The 16,195-nt window shown below is 37.1% G+C and overlaps 1 protein-coding gene across 3 annotated transcripts in view; it reads right to left on the bottom strand.

Moving 5' to 3' along the window:
• LOC106791424 (LIM domain only protein 3-like) overlaps positions 1-16,195 on the bottom strand; it is a 91,533-nt gene that overhangs the window by 33,829 nt on the left and 41,509 nt on the right. For all 3 annotated transcript variants that reach the window (XR_001382182.1, XM_014757045.1, XM_014757044.1), the window contains exons 2-4: positions 6,657-6,790; positions 6,447-6,584; positions 5,618-5,743 (exon numbers count right to left, since the gene is read on the bottom strand). Coding sequence is in view for 2 of the 3 variants with exons in the window: in XM_014757044.1 (XP_014612530.1) it covers positions 5,618-5,743; positions 6,447-6,584; positions 6,657-6,790 (398 nt within the window). In the remaining variant the exon portion in view is untranslated. The remainder of the gene's footprint in view (positions 1-5,617; positions 5,744-6,446; positions 6,585-6,656; positions 6,791-16,195) is intronic.

Here is a 16,195-nt window from a genome sequence, read left to right on the forward strand (position 1 = left end):
ATTTTTTCATATAATAATATAATATTAATAAATAATATAGTATTAAAATTAAAACTACATTATTATTATTATTATTATTATTATTATTATTATTATTATAATAATTAATAATAATGATTATTATTGGATAACATTTTGTAGTGTTAAAAGCACCGTACATATTTCAATGACGAAAATGTAAGCGATGTCTAGATTTAATTGAACGTGTAACTGTAGTCAGCTATAACGTCGAGTATTTAAATTGAATATTAATCGACCGACATTCGATCAATGTTGTTTGATGTACATTTAAACATTCAAAAGCATTATCATAAAATAACGCGTTGTTAATATATCATATATCGTCCAAGTTCGTGACTGCCGCTCGTATTACGAATATTCATTCTCTGACCGCGTTTTTGGAATGTTTCAATACGCAAATTATTATCGTTTAAAACATAATATTAACTTCTTTCCTTCTTACTTTCCTTTTAATCCTGTATTATTATTTTTTTTTCCCTCCTTTTTTTTTTATCCTTGTTGTTTTCCTTAATTTTTTCTTTTTTTTTCTTTTGTAGACCTTTACGATCGCGTTTACTCGGCTCGTTAAGAGAATTCAATATTAAAACAGGCACCACATTCTCGCGTGGCATGGTTCGGTACAACTCAACTCGTTTTTTTTTTGTTTTTTTTTAATTCGGTTCTTTTCTCCGTTCAGTGCAGATTTGTTCCGTTCCGTTCCATTCTGTTTCTGTTCTGTTCTGTTCAGTTTAGTTCAGTTCAGTACAGTTGAGTTTGGTTGGTTGTGTGTCTTGTTGGGTGTAAGGCAAGTCGAATGATTTTCTAGTAATTACGATGCCAAGCGATGATTCGCGTGGGAATATAGCAGAGCATACCGTTCGATAAGCTCCGCGGAACAATAACAATTAAGCCGGCCGACTCGTAATGCCAAAATTTAGTATAAGCACGAACAATGCTTTGCCGATGGGTTGCCTTTAGAAGGGAACGAAGATTTCCACGCTTTCTCGACAATAGCCAAAGCGTACTTTCATAAACAATGGGAAAGCTTTTGAGCTTCTTGGGTGAGAAGATCGTAAGACGCCTTACAAACAGATATATATATATATACGAAACTTATACCTATAATGAAAGAAAATGATAGAGAGAGAGAGAGACAAAGAGAGAGAGAGAGAGAGAGAGAGGGAGAGAAAGAGAGAGAGTTGAAGAATTGTTAAGGAGCTTGTTTGTTTCAAAACCAATGATACACAATACGGTACTTTATTTTAACTCGATAATTACTAATTTAATGAGTCGAGAAAATTTGTTCGTTATTATTATTATTCTATTCGAATAATAGTATAACTGTGTGTGGTGTTTAATTATTATTCCTTTTATTATTACGATTGTCAAAATTATTCAGACGAGTTTTATTTCTTTTATTGTTTTACAATATATTATAACGACAGTCAATTAAATAAAATATTGTTAAACGAAACATTATTCTTGATGATAAGGGTTCATAATAACTTTTATATTAAGTTCTACTTCTTTTTATGTCCAATCAAGAATTATAATTTTGGACGAGAGAAAATACTGAAGAAACATTATTATTTTAAGGATTTACTTTTGTGGTATAATGAATTTTAGAAAAATCGATAGTTCAAAACGATGGATGATAAATCAGTAAGGGAGAAGGGTTTCGTCGACGAACCATGACATCCGCTTTAATAAAAGCTCGACGTTCGCGACAGAGACTCGTTGGGAGGGGGTGGAGAGTGGTTGGGGAAAGAGAAGGGTGTAGGGTGATGGTGGTGGTGGATCGCAGGGGGGTAGGGTGTCAAGCCGACTCGTTTTTTCCTTTTTTTTTCTTCTCTTTTTTCACGGTTTCCGAAATATTTAGCGCGAACATTGAGCGCGAGGATGAAAAAAAAAAACTAAAAAACAAAAAGAAAAGAAAAGAAACGAAACAAAAGGGGAAAAAAAGGGATCGGGAAAATCACTCGACGTATAGTTTAACGTCATCAAAGTCGTTTTAGAAACACACGGGGTTAACATGCAATGCCCCTGTTCGTTCTCTCGTTAATGGATAAACGGTGCTCGTTTATCGAAAAGCGTAAACGAGAAGGAAGGAATGATGAAAACGAAGTGACATAAAGAGAAACAACAGTCCTGGCCGGGGAAGGGAGAGTTGGAGGGAGGGAGGGAGGAAGAAAAAAAGAAAAGAAACAGAAAAGAAACAGAAAAGAAACAGAAAAAGAAAGAAAAGAAACAGAAAAAGAAAGAAGGAGGAGGATGGTGGGTGTCAAGGGTTTTAAGGGGATGATGGTGGTGGTGGTAGACACCCTTATAAGAGTTTACGGTATAGGAGTCGCCTCAGGAGCGTATGATTAAACAACTCAGGTGTTTTATGCTCGGTTCGTGTAGATCGCGTGACCCAACGGCCACATCCGTTTCCGCCTTTACGTACACGGTCAACCCCCTACCCCTACCCTTACACCCCTAACTCTACTCTCTTTCTCTTTCTCTTTCCTTCTTACCGATCCCTTCGTCTTAAGGGTTGCACGTTAACCATCGGCCACGAAAGAAAGTATACTTTCGACGTATCACCGAGCCATGATCGCACAACTACTCGCTCGATACTCCCACGTTTTACCACACAACGTCTCTCACGTCTATTATATTTTTCATCGAGAATCTAAAAGATCTTAGTTACGTTATAGTCAACTACAGTACTATGAATAATTTTTAAACTTTTTACTTTTTTTTTTTCTTACAATTAGTAATATAAGAAAATAATGAAGCAAAAGGAGTAGCAGTGTTAGAGATGAAGAAGAGGAAAAACAAAAGTTTTATTTAACGAATAGTGGGTGTTTGAAATTTTTCGTTAAGATCGTAAAAGGTTTGTCGTGTCCCGTTAAAGGTATCTTTAACTTTTTATTATAGTTCCCAGCTTTTTCTTTTATTTTCTTTTCTTACGAGATCGTTTCGATTAAAAGTCGCTAAACGCGTAATACTTCTTTCATGATCTTTTTTACTTTTTCGATTACTTATCCGAATTTTCTATGGAAACTCGTGCAACTTTTTTTAAGAGAAGAAAATAGAAAAGAAAGAAAAATGAAATCGGATCAAAAATTAGGTTCGTTCTCGATTGAGGTCATAATAGGTACGTCGATGAAAGGTACGAAAGGTCAAGGAAATGCCATAGTCTGACATTTGAAGGCACGAAATACCATCAAGCAACCCCTACGTTGTCTTTTCCGTTCGTACTTTGATTTTTTTTTTCTTCTATCTAATTGTTTAAAGTCTCCTTTATTGTGGATACACGAAATTTGATTAATAAAGTAATTTCATGATCTACAAATTTATCGTCTAATAATAATAATAATAAATCTTTTGTTCCTTATCAAATTATAATATTTTATTATTATTGCTTATCCGATTAACTTTACGTTTATTTCCCCATTTTTCTTTTTTCCTCCCGTTTGTTTTTTGGTTTTCAGGAATTGGGGTGTTTCATAATAGAACAGTTTAAAATCGTTCCTAGCGAGTCAGGCAACATTATCGAACAATTAAATCCGTTTAATTAATCAGTCGGGTAACGCAATAACGAGCCACGCCATTCGTATATTTCGACAGGAGCAATAGCTAATTACATAATATCTAATAAACCGTAAAGCGGATATTGAGAGAGTAATACGATGATTATACGATGGAGTGTCGTTACGTTACTACTACCTTTCAAAATATGCCAACGATTTATGTAGCTTGCCCCTGGTCGAACATTATCTAAATTTTTATTTCATTTAATTATGATTATTTCATTTAGGATCTAACAATCGTTGAAACGTTAATAATTAATTATTACGAGTTTGAAATATAGATTTTATTCTTCCCCTACTATTATTCATTTATTTTTTCTTTTTCTTTTTTATTTTAATTTATCTGTGTCTTTTTTTTTATATTTTTTAATTTTATCTAACTATTGTATAATATGAGATTATTTCATTTATATTATTATATTTATAATTGATATAATTTTAATATATATATATTTATATTATTTCATTTTTTTATAATTAAATTTATAACAATTTTCTTTGTTCAAATTTTCGGATAGTTTTTTACTCTACGTCATCTTTTTTCCCCCCCCCCACCGTTTATGAAATTTTCTATCTCTTTTTATCTTGATTTCTGTTTCTATCTCTTTCCCCGAGGTTCTCTTACTCTTAGCAAACGTCGAGAGCATTCTCATCAGCACCCTCACCGAACTCGCGAGTTTTCCGAGAAATTAGTCGAGTTGATTTGCATCTGACGTGCACCTCGAGGCACCCACACGTCGCTCGCATAGTTCGAAACTCTGACTTTCCTTTCGCCAAATGTCTCGACTGTTCCGTACGAAGAGCCGTATACTATCGCGTCAATTATTCTCCACCCTGGATGAGAGGGGGTGGGTAGTACAAGAGACAAAGATAGAGAAAGAGAGAACGGGGAATTTACGAGAATCGTCACTCGGAGTTTCCCATTTACGGGGAAAGGGTTACTGTTTCTGCAAAATTAATATTCCACCCCAAATCTCTTCCTCCTTCTTTTTTTTCATTTTTATTTTTATTCTATTTTTGGAAAAAAAAGTAAATGCATGATATTTCCAAGAATTCCAAGATAATCTCAAATAATTTCTGATATAAGAAAATTTTTCTGCATTTATTTTCATTTGAACAAAAAGAAATAGAAGAAGAAGAAGAAAAATCAGAAAATGTAAGAAAAAGACAGGATTGAGAGATTGTTTATCGCAATGAATATATTTCACGGAAATAAAGTTCCTTTTTCATTTTCGATTATAATTATTTAGAAATAAAAACTATGGAGGCATAAAGGGATCTAGATTGAAAATTCTTCTTCTTCTTCTTGCTAAATACCGCGTAGCAGCTAACCACGAGAGATGTTGCCTGGTTAGAGTTACAGACTTCTGACTTTCATCCCGATTATCTTCACTCGGCAGATACCAGAGGTGTGGAGGAGGTGTTCCGAAGACGTAAGTCTCGGCACGAAGAACTTTCGGCTTAACTCGCTTGTTGTGAATAAGTAAGCGAAGTGTTGCAAAGTCCTGGGAGAAGTTTTCCAAGAGTAGTAGAGGAAGAGAAGAAACGAAGGGAAGGAAAGGGAAGGAAAGGGAAGGGAGGTGAGGTGAGGTGAGGTGAGGTAAGGTGGTGGCAGCCCGCGCCCTTTCAAACGCGAGTTTGCCTCGACTCGAATTAAATTGTTATACGGATGAGCTGCCACGAGTGAAGAGACGTTTTCTTCCCAACGCGTGAATCTTTCATTATCTGTTATCTACCAACTACTATTCTGTGTTTAATTTCGTTTCTACAGTCAAAAATACATGAACAAATAAACAAACAATTCGATTATATTTTTATTTTAACTTTTTCATCTTCAATAGGGTTTTAGGATTATTTGCCAATCATTATAAGATGATTTTTTGGTGTCCATCATTTATGCAATTGCGTAAAATAAAAATACACCAATTTGTATGCAATGACTTTAATATCAAGCCATCGAATTAATTGTTACATATAATGCAACATGATTAACCTTATACAATATCATAATAATTTGAAATAAAATATATAAATCTTACTTGTGATCGCATTCCTGACAGGAAAAACATTCCAGATGATAAACGTTTGTTCTTGCTCTCATGACCATTTCGAAAGCCGGTATGACTTTGTTACATGCCGCACAGTAACCGGTGTTCCCAAAAAGCCTGGACAAAATAAATAAAAAGATAATTATTATTGTTATTTTCAATCGAAAGATAAAATAACTTACATAAGTGGTTCCCCGATAAGGGGACCAAAGAAAATATTAATTTGAACGCTAATACCAAGTTATAATAGGAGGAATAACCTGGTGAAGGATAAAAATCATGGTAACCCGGGATCGTAACGAGTGCCAATAAAAGCTCATGGGGGACATCGTTGGAGAGAGTATGTCGTCTTCAAATATTGGGCCATTAATAAAGGGCACGATGGGTGTTGTTTCGATAGAGGCAGACGGTTGCGACGGCACCTGCCTGCTTTCCCTCGGGAGTTCTCGGCGGGGGTTTAATCTCAACGCAAGGCTTTATTTGCTTCGCTTGTTTAGACGAGGTAAAGGAGGATGAGAAGGAGGTGGAGGTGGAGGTGGAGGTGGAGGTGGAGGAAAATGTGGATGATGTTGTGTATTCAATAAAGGGAAACTCATCTGTAAAATTCGATTTGTTTTTCCACCTCCGGCTATTCCTTTTAGGTTTTTCTTATTCTCTTATATTATTATGCCCACTTTTATACTTCTTATTATTTTCTTTTTGTTTTTCTTTTTCGTTAACTTGGTTTACTTTTATTCCCAACGATAAGAAGAAGAATGACAAAAGATATACCTTAACACAGTGATATCGATAGGATTATATTTCATTTATATTATCTTACCTCAGATAATCTCTTTTGCAAAGAATTAGATTGGCTTTTGTGTAAAGCGTAGAACCGACTTCTCCCAATCTGCAATCGCAGCAACCACACTTCAAACAATCTTCGTGCCAGTACAGGTCCAACGCTTTTAATAAATATCTAAAACAATTACGAAAAGAGAAAATAGATATTATTATAATATATATTAAAAGTAATAATACAAAATCTAACCTTTCGGTTATTGTTTTCCCACATCCAGCGCATTCCTGTTGAGTCGCACCGTTTTTACTACTGGGCTCATTTTTGCTCACGTCCATCATCATTTTTTCTAATCTCCGATGGTTCCACCTCGGAGATTCACTCGACTGTAAAAGTAAATATAATCGAAACAATTTAGATATAAGATCATCTTTTTTGATTTTAATTATAATAATAACAATCGAACTAGTGTGTTGATTATATATAAACGGTTGGAATAAAATCGTGTGTACAATTTGCGTAGCTTTTAAACAAGTTTCACCGGCATCTGGCACTATAGAAACGCGTCGGCTTGTCTATGAGTAATTAGAGTTACGGCTCGAGAATTTAACCACGCGGTTTGGTACCATCTGTGTCCGAGCGTTGGTTGCTGGTGGGTGGCTCGCTGCTGCTGCTGCTGATTCTCTCTATCTCTCTCTTTCTTTCTATTTCTCTGACTATGCGGTCAGAGTTTAGAATCGAATTAGTTTGACCCTCCCTCCACTTATACCGTCCTTAAACAGTCGCCAATTCTCAAACGACCGAACATTTCTCGGGATTTTAGAATTGGAACGTGCCGATCTTTGCAATTTAATCTTTTTTTTGCGTTTTTTTTTTGTTTATAATAATAATACACGGTAGGAGAATCAATTAATTTTTCCTATTAAGTGTAAGACCAATTTTAAATAATAATTTTTGATTAACTTAATATAAAAGATAAGATTTAAGAAATATTTCTGAAGGAATAGATTATTGGATTCGAGTAAACCCGGTTAAATATTTACGAGTAACTTGTTACGAACAAAGTTTATGCGGTTTCGATATGTCCTCTTCCAACGACCACCCTTCCCACCCCATTCCCCCCTTTTATATAGCCTGGACACAATATCGCAAGGAGGTTAATATCTTCCTTGCGGTCGCGACTTCGAAGCAAATATTAATACCTACGAGGATACCTTTGATCGGGTTTCATATTAATTTCAAAACTTTACAATACATTGTCATTTTCCATCATTGATCCTTCTAACGATATCTTATGTCTTCCGTTTGATCATTTGTGTTGAATTTTCGTGAAAATAGTGCAAGGGTTTAAATGATCATACAAATATATCTATGACTCACCATCTGTGATGGGTGAGTATTTTAATCCCAATTAAAGTAGATATTTTTAAGAACCTAATCGAAGGGGGTGGGTCCTGGATAACGCAAAGGTTAACACACAACTCGACCCGCAAAATAATTCCCCTTATAGTCCGGTAAATCAAACTATCTAATTATTTTCACGGAAACCCTAACACATCTATCTATCATTTATCCTATCCGTTTATCTATTCAACTATCTAACGAAAATTAGTTAGGTTATATTTCTTAAATGAGCAGAGATCCAATACAACAGGGTTATATAAATGTTCTATCGAAGGATTATTAATCTGACGAAATTTAATAGGGGGAAACGTTTTAGCGCATTAAAACGTAGAGAGAGTGAGAGAGTGAGATAATGAGAGAGAGAGAGGAGCCGGCACCCCGTCAGTCGCGAATTGTGCCGACAACAACGCGTTTGGATTACCGTTGTTCCATTATCGTTGAAACGAGAGCAACTTCGGTTACGAGAATCACAACGAGGCGAGTTAATTAATCGAGTTGAATCGATTATACGCTTTACTCCCCCTATTCCCCTTCCCCCCATTCTCTCCCCCCGTTCCCTGAAACTCTCCGCACCTCCGCCTCCTATCAAACCCACCCATCCTCCCAAACTCCTACCCCGTACACCTCTTCTTCTATACCGGCTACCGATAAATTGAGTTCGTTATAAATAATAGTACAATAATTATTATTCGTAAGCGTGCTGCAAGCCCTACCTACCTACCTACTACTACTACTACTATTACTACTACTACTACTACTACCATCACCTATGAAAGAGGAGGAGGGTAATGATTAATGGAATAACTAACCAGCGTACGGGGGTAGGTAAATTATGCAAACTATTAAATCCGCTCGCGCACAAAGTTTCCCCACATAATAATTACGTGACGAATGTTTCACCGTTAAAATCCATAAGTTCGTCGCTCTGTTCTCTCTCTCTCTCTCTCTCCTCTCTCTTTCTCTCTTTCTTTTCTATCTTATCGCAAGGAATTACGTTTACGCGGGAATTTTCTTCACGGTCGGCGGCAGTGGTGGTGCGTTGTTATTCGTCTTGAATTAAATCCACGTTAATATACTTTTTACACTTTCCACACGCGATCCTTTTAACCAATGAAAACGAATCAGAATGGTAAATTTTACTCTTCCATCTCGTCGTATTTGATACGATTGAACTAACTGTAAAGATAAAAATTGATCCCCATTTTTTTTTGTATGGTTTTACTTTTTTTGTTCTTCTTTCCGTATTTTGTTTTCGTTTTGATCGAATTGATACGTTTTTTATTCGCGCGCTCGTATCGGTTAAATAAAATAAAATAAAACAAAAGAAGAAGAAGAACAAAAAAAGTAAAAATAGAAAAATTACAAAACAAAAAAACAGAGAGAAAAATTTGGGAATAAATCAAAGAACAATTAGATATAATAAAAAATAAACACACATTTTACAACGTCACTCGTGTAAAATTTGATTGTTCATGATTTGCTTTGGATGAGACGAACGACTCGTTTGTACTACGTAGTTAAACGGAAATAAGTTGAATTACATATGCCGGTATGGCAAAACGAAAATTCCTGTGGACTCCGACCTAGATTCCAAAGGAGACCTCAGGAAACCTTCGACGAACCCGCCTGGCCAGTCGATTTCCACTTTGTTATACAATTTGTGTGAAGGCACACGTCTCCTAATTCTCCTACTCTCTCACTCTCTTTCTCTCTCTTTCTCTTTCATACCACCAGGAAAGTACCACTGAGGAGAACTTAAAAAACCGGGCATTGTTGTGGCTCCCTCAAAGCTTTGTTTCAAACGTTACCATGCCGGAACTTCGAAACCCCCTTACGAGGGTGAGAATGTGAATCTAGTAAAAGAGAGAAATGCAGAAAAGACGAACCGAACAACGACCAAGTTCATTCTTTTAACTATGAAACACAACATCTATCTCCGCTTCATTTATTTTTTTCTCTTTTTGTTTTTTTTCTCGTTCGAAAACATAAAGGATAAAATTTTAAAATATCAGGGATTACTCAACGAGAGTTTTTAAATTAGGATTATTGATATGGTTCTTTTTTTTTCTTAACCCTTTTACTGTATTTTGAAGAGTCCGATTCGTAGTCCTAATTTTGGATCGGATATAATTATGATTGAAATATAATTTACCGTGTTTTTTTCTTCTAAATAAAATAGGGAGAATTTATTTAAAAATGAAGAAATGGAAAAGTATTGCTGAACGAGAAAAAAAATAAAAAGAATTCTCAGAAAACATAATCGTGTTCCGAATTAATGACTTTTCTCTGAAGTTAAGGGGAAGCCTTTCTCCAGTGGCGGACACCACACTTAAGGTTTTTAGGAAATAAAATAAAAACTATTTCGAAAAATGTAACTTTATTTATTAATTACGTTAAGTGTCGACACACAAATTTTAGAATCAATATAAATTAACAAAAATCATATAAGACAAATAATCTTAATTTCTATATTGTGTGTCGAGATTTTTTCAGTAAAGTAAAACTCAATTGGTTGTTCTCTGTAACAGAGTTTTTAAAAATTTATTTATCGACTGCATCATATATTTACAATATTTAACAGTCTTACCTGGAACAGAAAAACGACAATTAAAGTTCCCTTTCCCCCGTTACATTTTTTTTTTTTATTAAACTACTTATCTTTTTATTATTGCACTAAAAATCACACACACGTGCTTTCTGTTCTCTTTATTCGTATCTGTCTGTCTCTCTTAATTTATCAATCCATGTTGCTAAATTCAACACTCTAACTGCGATAGCACGGCAAATTCAATTTTAAAGAAAGTCATTTTTTGAGATAATAATATGAGTGTCCGGTGTTAGATGTTGTCCGACGTTAGGGGAGACTTTCCTTTACAATATGTTGATGAGAGTTTCAACGTAGGATGTAATTACTTTAACTGTAGGTTGTAAACACTCGGTAAATCATGTTTGATAATTTCATATTACCGCACGAGACTGGTCAAAGCTAACGTTACGAGTATTTACATCGAATTTCCTAATTGGTGTTTATCCGGGACTAGCTTGGAAAAAAAGCAAAACGTTTAAGTGCATACGCATATGTATTTGCTATGTTTAACGTGGTCAAAAGGTCAACGAAGCAGAGGCAAAGGCATAGGCAGAATGCTTCGTTGCGAACGTAACTGAGCAAAAAAAAAAATAAAAAGAAAGAGGGAGGGAGAGGGAGTTCATAACGAGAGACACGTTCCTTTCGAAAGTAGCTCGCATCGTTGGCGACCTGTTCGTCAGGTACGTGATTGGATCATCCACGGACGGTGATTTTCAAAGCGACGATAATTTGATTATCCGTTACACGTTCGACAACCGCTAACTCGGCTGTTGTAACCTGGACCTGCTTGAAAAGGCAGCCTGAGAGCTAACCCTTCATCCCTTTAACCCCTCACATCCCCCTCTCCAACTTTATTTCTCGCTCTCCCTGTCCTCTCTCTCTCTCTCTCTCTCCCGTATGTCAGGTTCGTTTTCCTTTGTCAAATTTTCTCCCACGCTCATGGGAATAAGCTTAACTGTCGCTTTTAAGAACAACTTTGTGCAAAATTGTTACGAATCTCCCTTGCTTTTAAATATTCCGTTCGTCGCGTTTTACTTTAAAAATGAAAACAGAAAAAAATTCTATTATTTTTCATTTCTTACCATCTATAATAAATGATTAAATTAGATCGAACAACAATAAATACCGTTTAAAATGTGGGAATTCGTGTTCGAGTCAAGCTGTCAACGCGTTTATACATTTCCAATCAAAAATTCTTATTAATAATTCTCTCAAATTAACCAGAGTAAACCACCGTACCTATTAATTACCTTATTCAAATTTCTTCGTTCGAACATTTGAGTAGAATCAACGTGTTTCGCAGAAAAAAAAAAAAAGAGATTTGAAAGGGAATAAGGGGGTAGAGAAAGAAGGGTAGAGAAAGAAGGGTAGAAAGAAGGTAAAAGAAGTTGGGTGGTGTGGTCCGTTATCGACTTGGTTGGTCAGTCTCTCTCGATGCAGTTCTCAAGGCTCCGCCCTTGCTGCATTCGCGACAGCCTCTCGGTGCCACCCACGAGATCGTCGAACGAAGAGGAGTACCACCACACCTCCTTCCTATCCCTTCTCTTCTTCTTCTTCTTCTCTCTCATTCTCTCACGCAGAATCTGTCTCTCCTCCCCTATCTCTCTCTCTCTCTCTTCTTCTTCTCCTTCTTCCACAGCATCGTATCGACCACCCCTCTTCTGAACGCTTTCCCTCGAGCATCCCCCGTCATGAAAACGCACGTTATCGCGTTTACATCGAACGAATCTCCGTGAAAAGTTTTCTCTCCGGTGCACGAGTTTCCTACCGAACTGAACTGAACTGAACTGAACGAACGAATGAACAAACGAATGAGCTAGCCAGCCCCTATTGTCTTCAACAACGGTGCTGCAATACACCGTCGTTTCTCTTACTTTTGTAGGAGAAAAAGAGTAAAAGAGAGAGTGAGAGAGAGTGAGTGTGAGAGAGAGAAAGAGTCCGGTGAGTCGGTCCATTAATTAGGCGGGCCACATTAAGCCAAGCATTAATATACTCCGTTGGTTGTTTTGTTTTATCCCGCAGGAAGGACGTAACCTTTCCCGGATGCTGAGGAGAAAGAGAGGAAAGGTAAGGGAGTAGTATGGAAAAGGGAGAACGGGGGGGTTTGGGGTACCCTGATGATGATGGTGGTGGTGGTGTAGCTTCGCCGCGGGGGTGGCCCGCAAATTATTTTGCTTGCCTTATCCCAAGGGACTGTTTAAATTCTGTAAATCGTCTCTTTCTCTCTTTCTCTTTCTTCTCGAATAACCTCTCCACCTCCACACCGTTTGGTTCATCCTTCTCTTTTAATCCTCTTTCTCTTTTCTTCTCTTTACAACACTGCTACGGCTACTTTGGAGAAATTAAGAAGATAACGACCTTATCCTTGGTATAACAAATAGGTGGGAAACTGTGACAATGGTTAGTGCTTGAATTTTAGATAAATCTTTTATCATTCTCGACAATTTTCTATAAGTATTCTTATTATTTAAGTATTGTATAAAAATTTATTGAAGTCTGATTGATTTCAAATAAATTTACGAACACTCAATTATTCGAAAAAATTCGGACACTCGAACAAACTTTTTTCGATACAAAGATGTTAAAGAGATACTTTTATTAACTTTCATGCTCATATAAGTTTTATATACTAATTCTTATACTGTGGCTATAATTGTTAACTGTATTAGCAGGTAATAAGTAGCAAGATCAGAGAATTATTATTCGTCTCCGTTAGAGAATAATCAAAAGTGTGCATAAATTGGTGCCAACGCCGTAGCTATATTTCGGCTAAGCTTCGGTGAATCCCGAAGAGCGCGAAGATTTACGTTTTCTCCTTGATACTCTGGCAAATCGGCTTACGAGCTACGTTCAAAATACTCTGCAGTAGTAACAGCAGCAATAGCAACAGCACCAGCAACAGCAGCAGCAACAACGGAAGTAACACGTAGGTCAAAGTGAGAGAGATAGAAGCGCGTAATTTAACGGGCGAAAGGAATATTTCCCACGGAATAAATCTCGCGTAACAGCGCCAGTGAAATCCTCGTTTACCCGGTATTCAACCCTTGCTAATGGGGGTAATTTAAGGGATGTTTTAAGCGCCCTCGGGCCACACGTGAGCCGCACAAAAAGTTCTCCACGTATTACGAGCACAGGCCGCTGTAATCGCGCATTAGCATTCCGAACGAGCCGAACGCTTAAAACTCACGCTTCTCTACTCTCTCTCTCTTTCTCTCTCTCTATCTCATTTTTTCTCTGTGTCATTCTATTTCATTCTCTCTCTTTCTCTCTTTCTATCTCTCTTTCTTTTTGTGAGAATGACAAAGTGGATGAAGAAACGTACGTTGTTCGAGCGATACCTTTAGGTTTTGTTGCATGTTGTTTCATTTCGTTATAATGCGTTACAGCAACAACAACAACAATAACAACAACAACGACGACTATGACGTTTCATTTTTTTCCTGGCGAGTAAAAATTCGTCAAAAATAAATGAAAGTTGGTAAAAGTGTCTGTTTAACGCATTCGTATCGAAAGAAGTTTCCACGAGTGTCCGAATTTTTCTAATTATTCGAGTATACGTAAATTTATTCGAAATCAATCACATATCGAACAATTATTTACAATACTTTTATTTCAAAAACGCATTAACAAGTATCTCAACCTTAATATTAATCAACATTGTAGGATCATTAAAGAAAATTTTAGCATGTGCTGCAATACGGAAAGCAGACTGTAGTCAATGGTAGAGATCCGAAAGGGTTACAAAAAAAATGCTTGAAATCTCGAGAGAGATAGAATAAGAACGAGCAGGAAAAAGAGAGAGATATATATATATATAAAGAGAGAGAGAGAGAAAGCAGAGTTTAACGAGTTCTTTCGCGCCGATAAACGCGAGCTGCCGTGTACTTTCTTTCCCTTTCTCTTCAGTCCGTTGGTAGGCTTTGGCGGAGGGTTAATGAAATTCTAGTCAGGTCGTGGAATTCTTTCGTCAGGTGGCGATGCCACACTGGGGTCACTTCACTCTCGACTTCCTGCCTCCCTTTTCTCTCTCTCAATATATATATATACATTTTTCTTTCTTTCTTTTTCTTTTAAAGGGACTACTATCTGGCTCCGTCGTCGTCGTCGTCGTTGTCGTCGTTGTCGTTGTTCCTTTCCTTGTAGGTGGCTACTACAATAGGGGTAGGTGTGGGAGTTCGTTGGTGGTATGGGGATCAGGAGAAGGAAGAGTGGGCAGGCAGGAGGAGGGTTCTCGTGGTTGAAATGGGGTGGTGGTGCGCAGTCAGATTACGTTAAGCTATGCCCGTACGTGCTCGCATGGAAGTTCCACCCCCGAACGAACCTTGCCACCAACCCAGCCTGGCAAAATGTATTTATTGTTGTTTGTCCAACGTTCTGTATACGACTACCATGGGATAGAATAGGATGGAAACTAGAAGAGAGAGATACCGTTAGCAAAAGCAGGATGTCCTGCTGCTGGTGCTGGTGCTGCTACTGCTGTTGCTACCGTCGTCCTTGTTGCTTGCTGGCTCGGGGCTTTTGCTCGGGAGAGAGTTGAATAAAAATAGAAAAAAAAAAAAAGGTCAGAAGAAAAAAAATATTGTCCGGGTGAGAGAGGGCATCACGACGACGACTACGACGACGACGACGAGCATAAATTTAAGTGACACTAGAACACCTATCCACCTAACGCGTTCTCCTATCTCTCGGAGAACACCCTGTATATTTTTGGTTCCTTTTTTTATTTGGTTCTTCATCTTCTTCTTCTTCTTCTATCTTTTTTGTTGATTTCAATACGTAAATACATTTCTCTAATGTCATCCTAAATCAATCTTCTCGTTGTATCAAGAACACGTACCACTCGTCTTTCTTTCTTTCTTTTCTAAACGAAAATATAAAATGAAATAGAGAGAGAGAGAGAGAGAGAGATAAGAGGAAAAAAATCATGGATAACATTTGTAGATTCGTGCGTTTGGTGGGTGGGGTGGGTGGTACGGCGACAAAAGGGGTCGTAACTACTTTCGGAAACTTTTATCTTGCCAGGATTAATGGATGGATTAAAGTATTTGCGGCAGGATACGGGCTGATTGGGGTAAATCGTGCTGGGATTAGAACTTGATTGGCTAATTTGTAAGTGTCCCTGGCAGCGTACCACCGGCGAGTTAACGATCGATCGAAAGCTCACTTGCTCTCTCTCTCTCTCTCTCCCCCCTCCTTCTCTTTCTCTCTAATTCTCTATCTGTTGTCTTCTACAATCGACGATCTCTGATAAACTACGAGAATTTGGAAATCCGTTCGAAAATATCGTTCCATCGATTTATTTATCAACCTCCCCAACTACCCCCGTGTCTTCTTTCTATTTTTTTTTGTTTTTTTTTTGTTTTTTTTTTTATAATTATTTCTTAAGCTCGATTTATTCTATCAAGAGACAAATAGATATTCTCTTTGAAAAGGGACGACAACCATTAAACATCAAAGTCAAGAATGAATGTCTGAGAAAGAGAGAGAGAGAGAAAGCCATTAAGATTGTGCAAAGCAACCGAGACGAGGTCATTCACGGATCGTTCACCATTCCTGAGAGAGAACTATCTCTCAAGTTTAGTTGGCCGAAGGAACTTAATGTGCGGGCTGCTGACCACCGGACTGATTTACATCCTATCGTCCTACCTCCCTTTACCTTTTCTAGGAAAACCAAAAGGGCACCGAAGGGAGCCTTGGTTGCTTGCTTGCGGTTGTACAATGTACGTGGTTCCTATCGGTTTATCTCGTTTCTTCATAGATCACATCAAACGTATCCTAAATCTAACCAATATATATATAT

The sequence above is a fragment of the Polistes canadensis genome, unplaced genomic scaffold, assembly GCF_001313835.1.
Source record: "Polistes canadensis isolate GaletaPanama2010 unplaced genomic scaffold, ASM131383v1 scaffold_307, whole genome shotgun sequence".
Classification (NCBI taxonomy): domain Eukaryota; kingdom Metazoa; phylum Arthropoda; class Insecta; order Hymenoptera; family Vespidae; genus Polistes; species Polistes canadensis.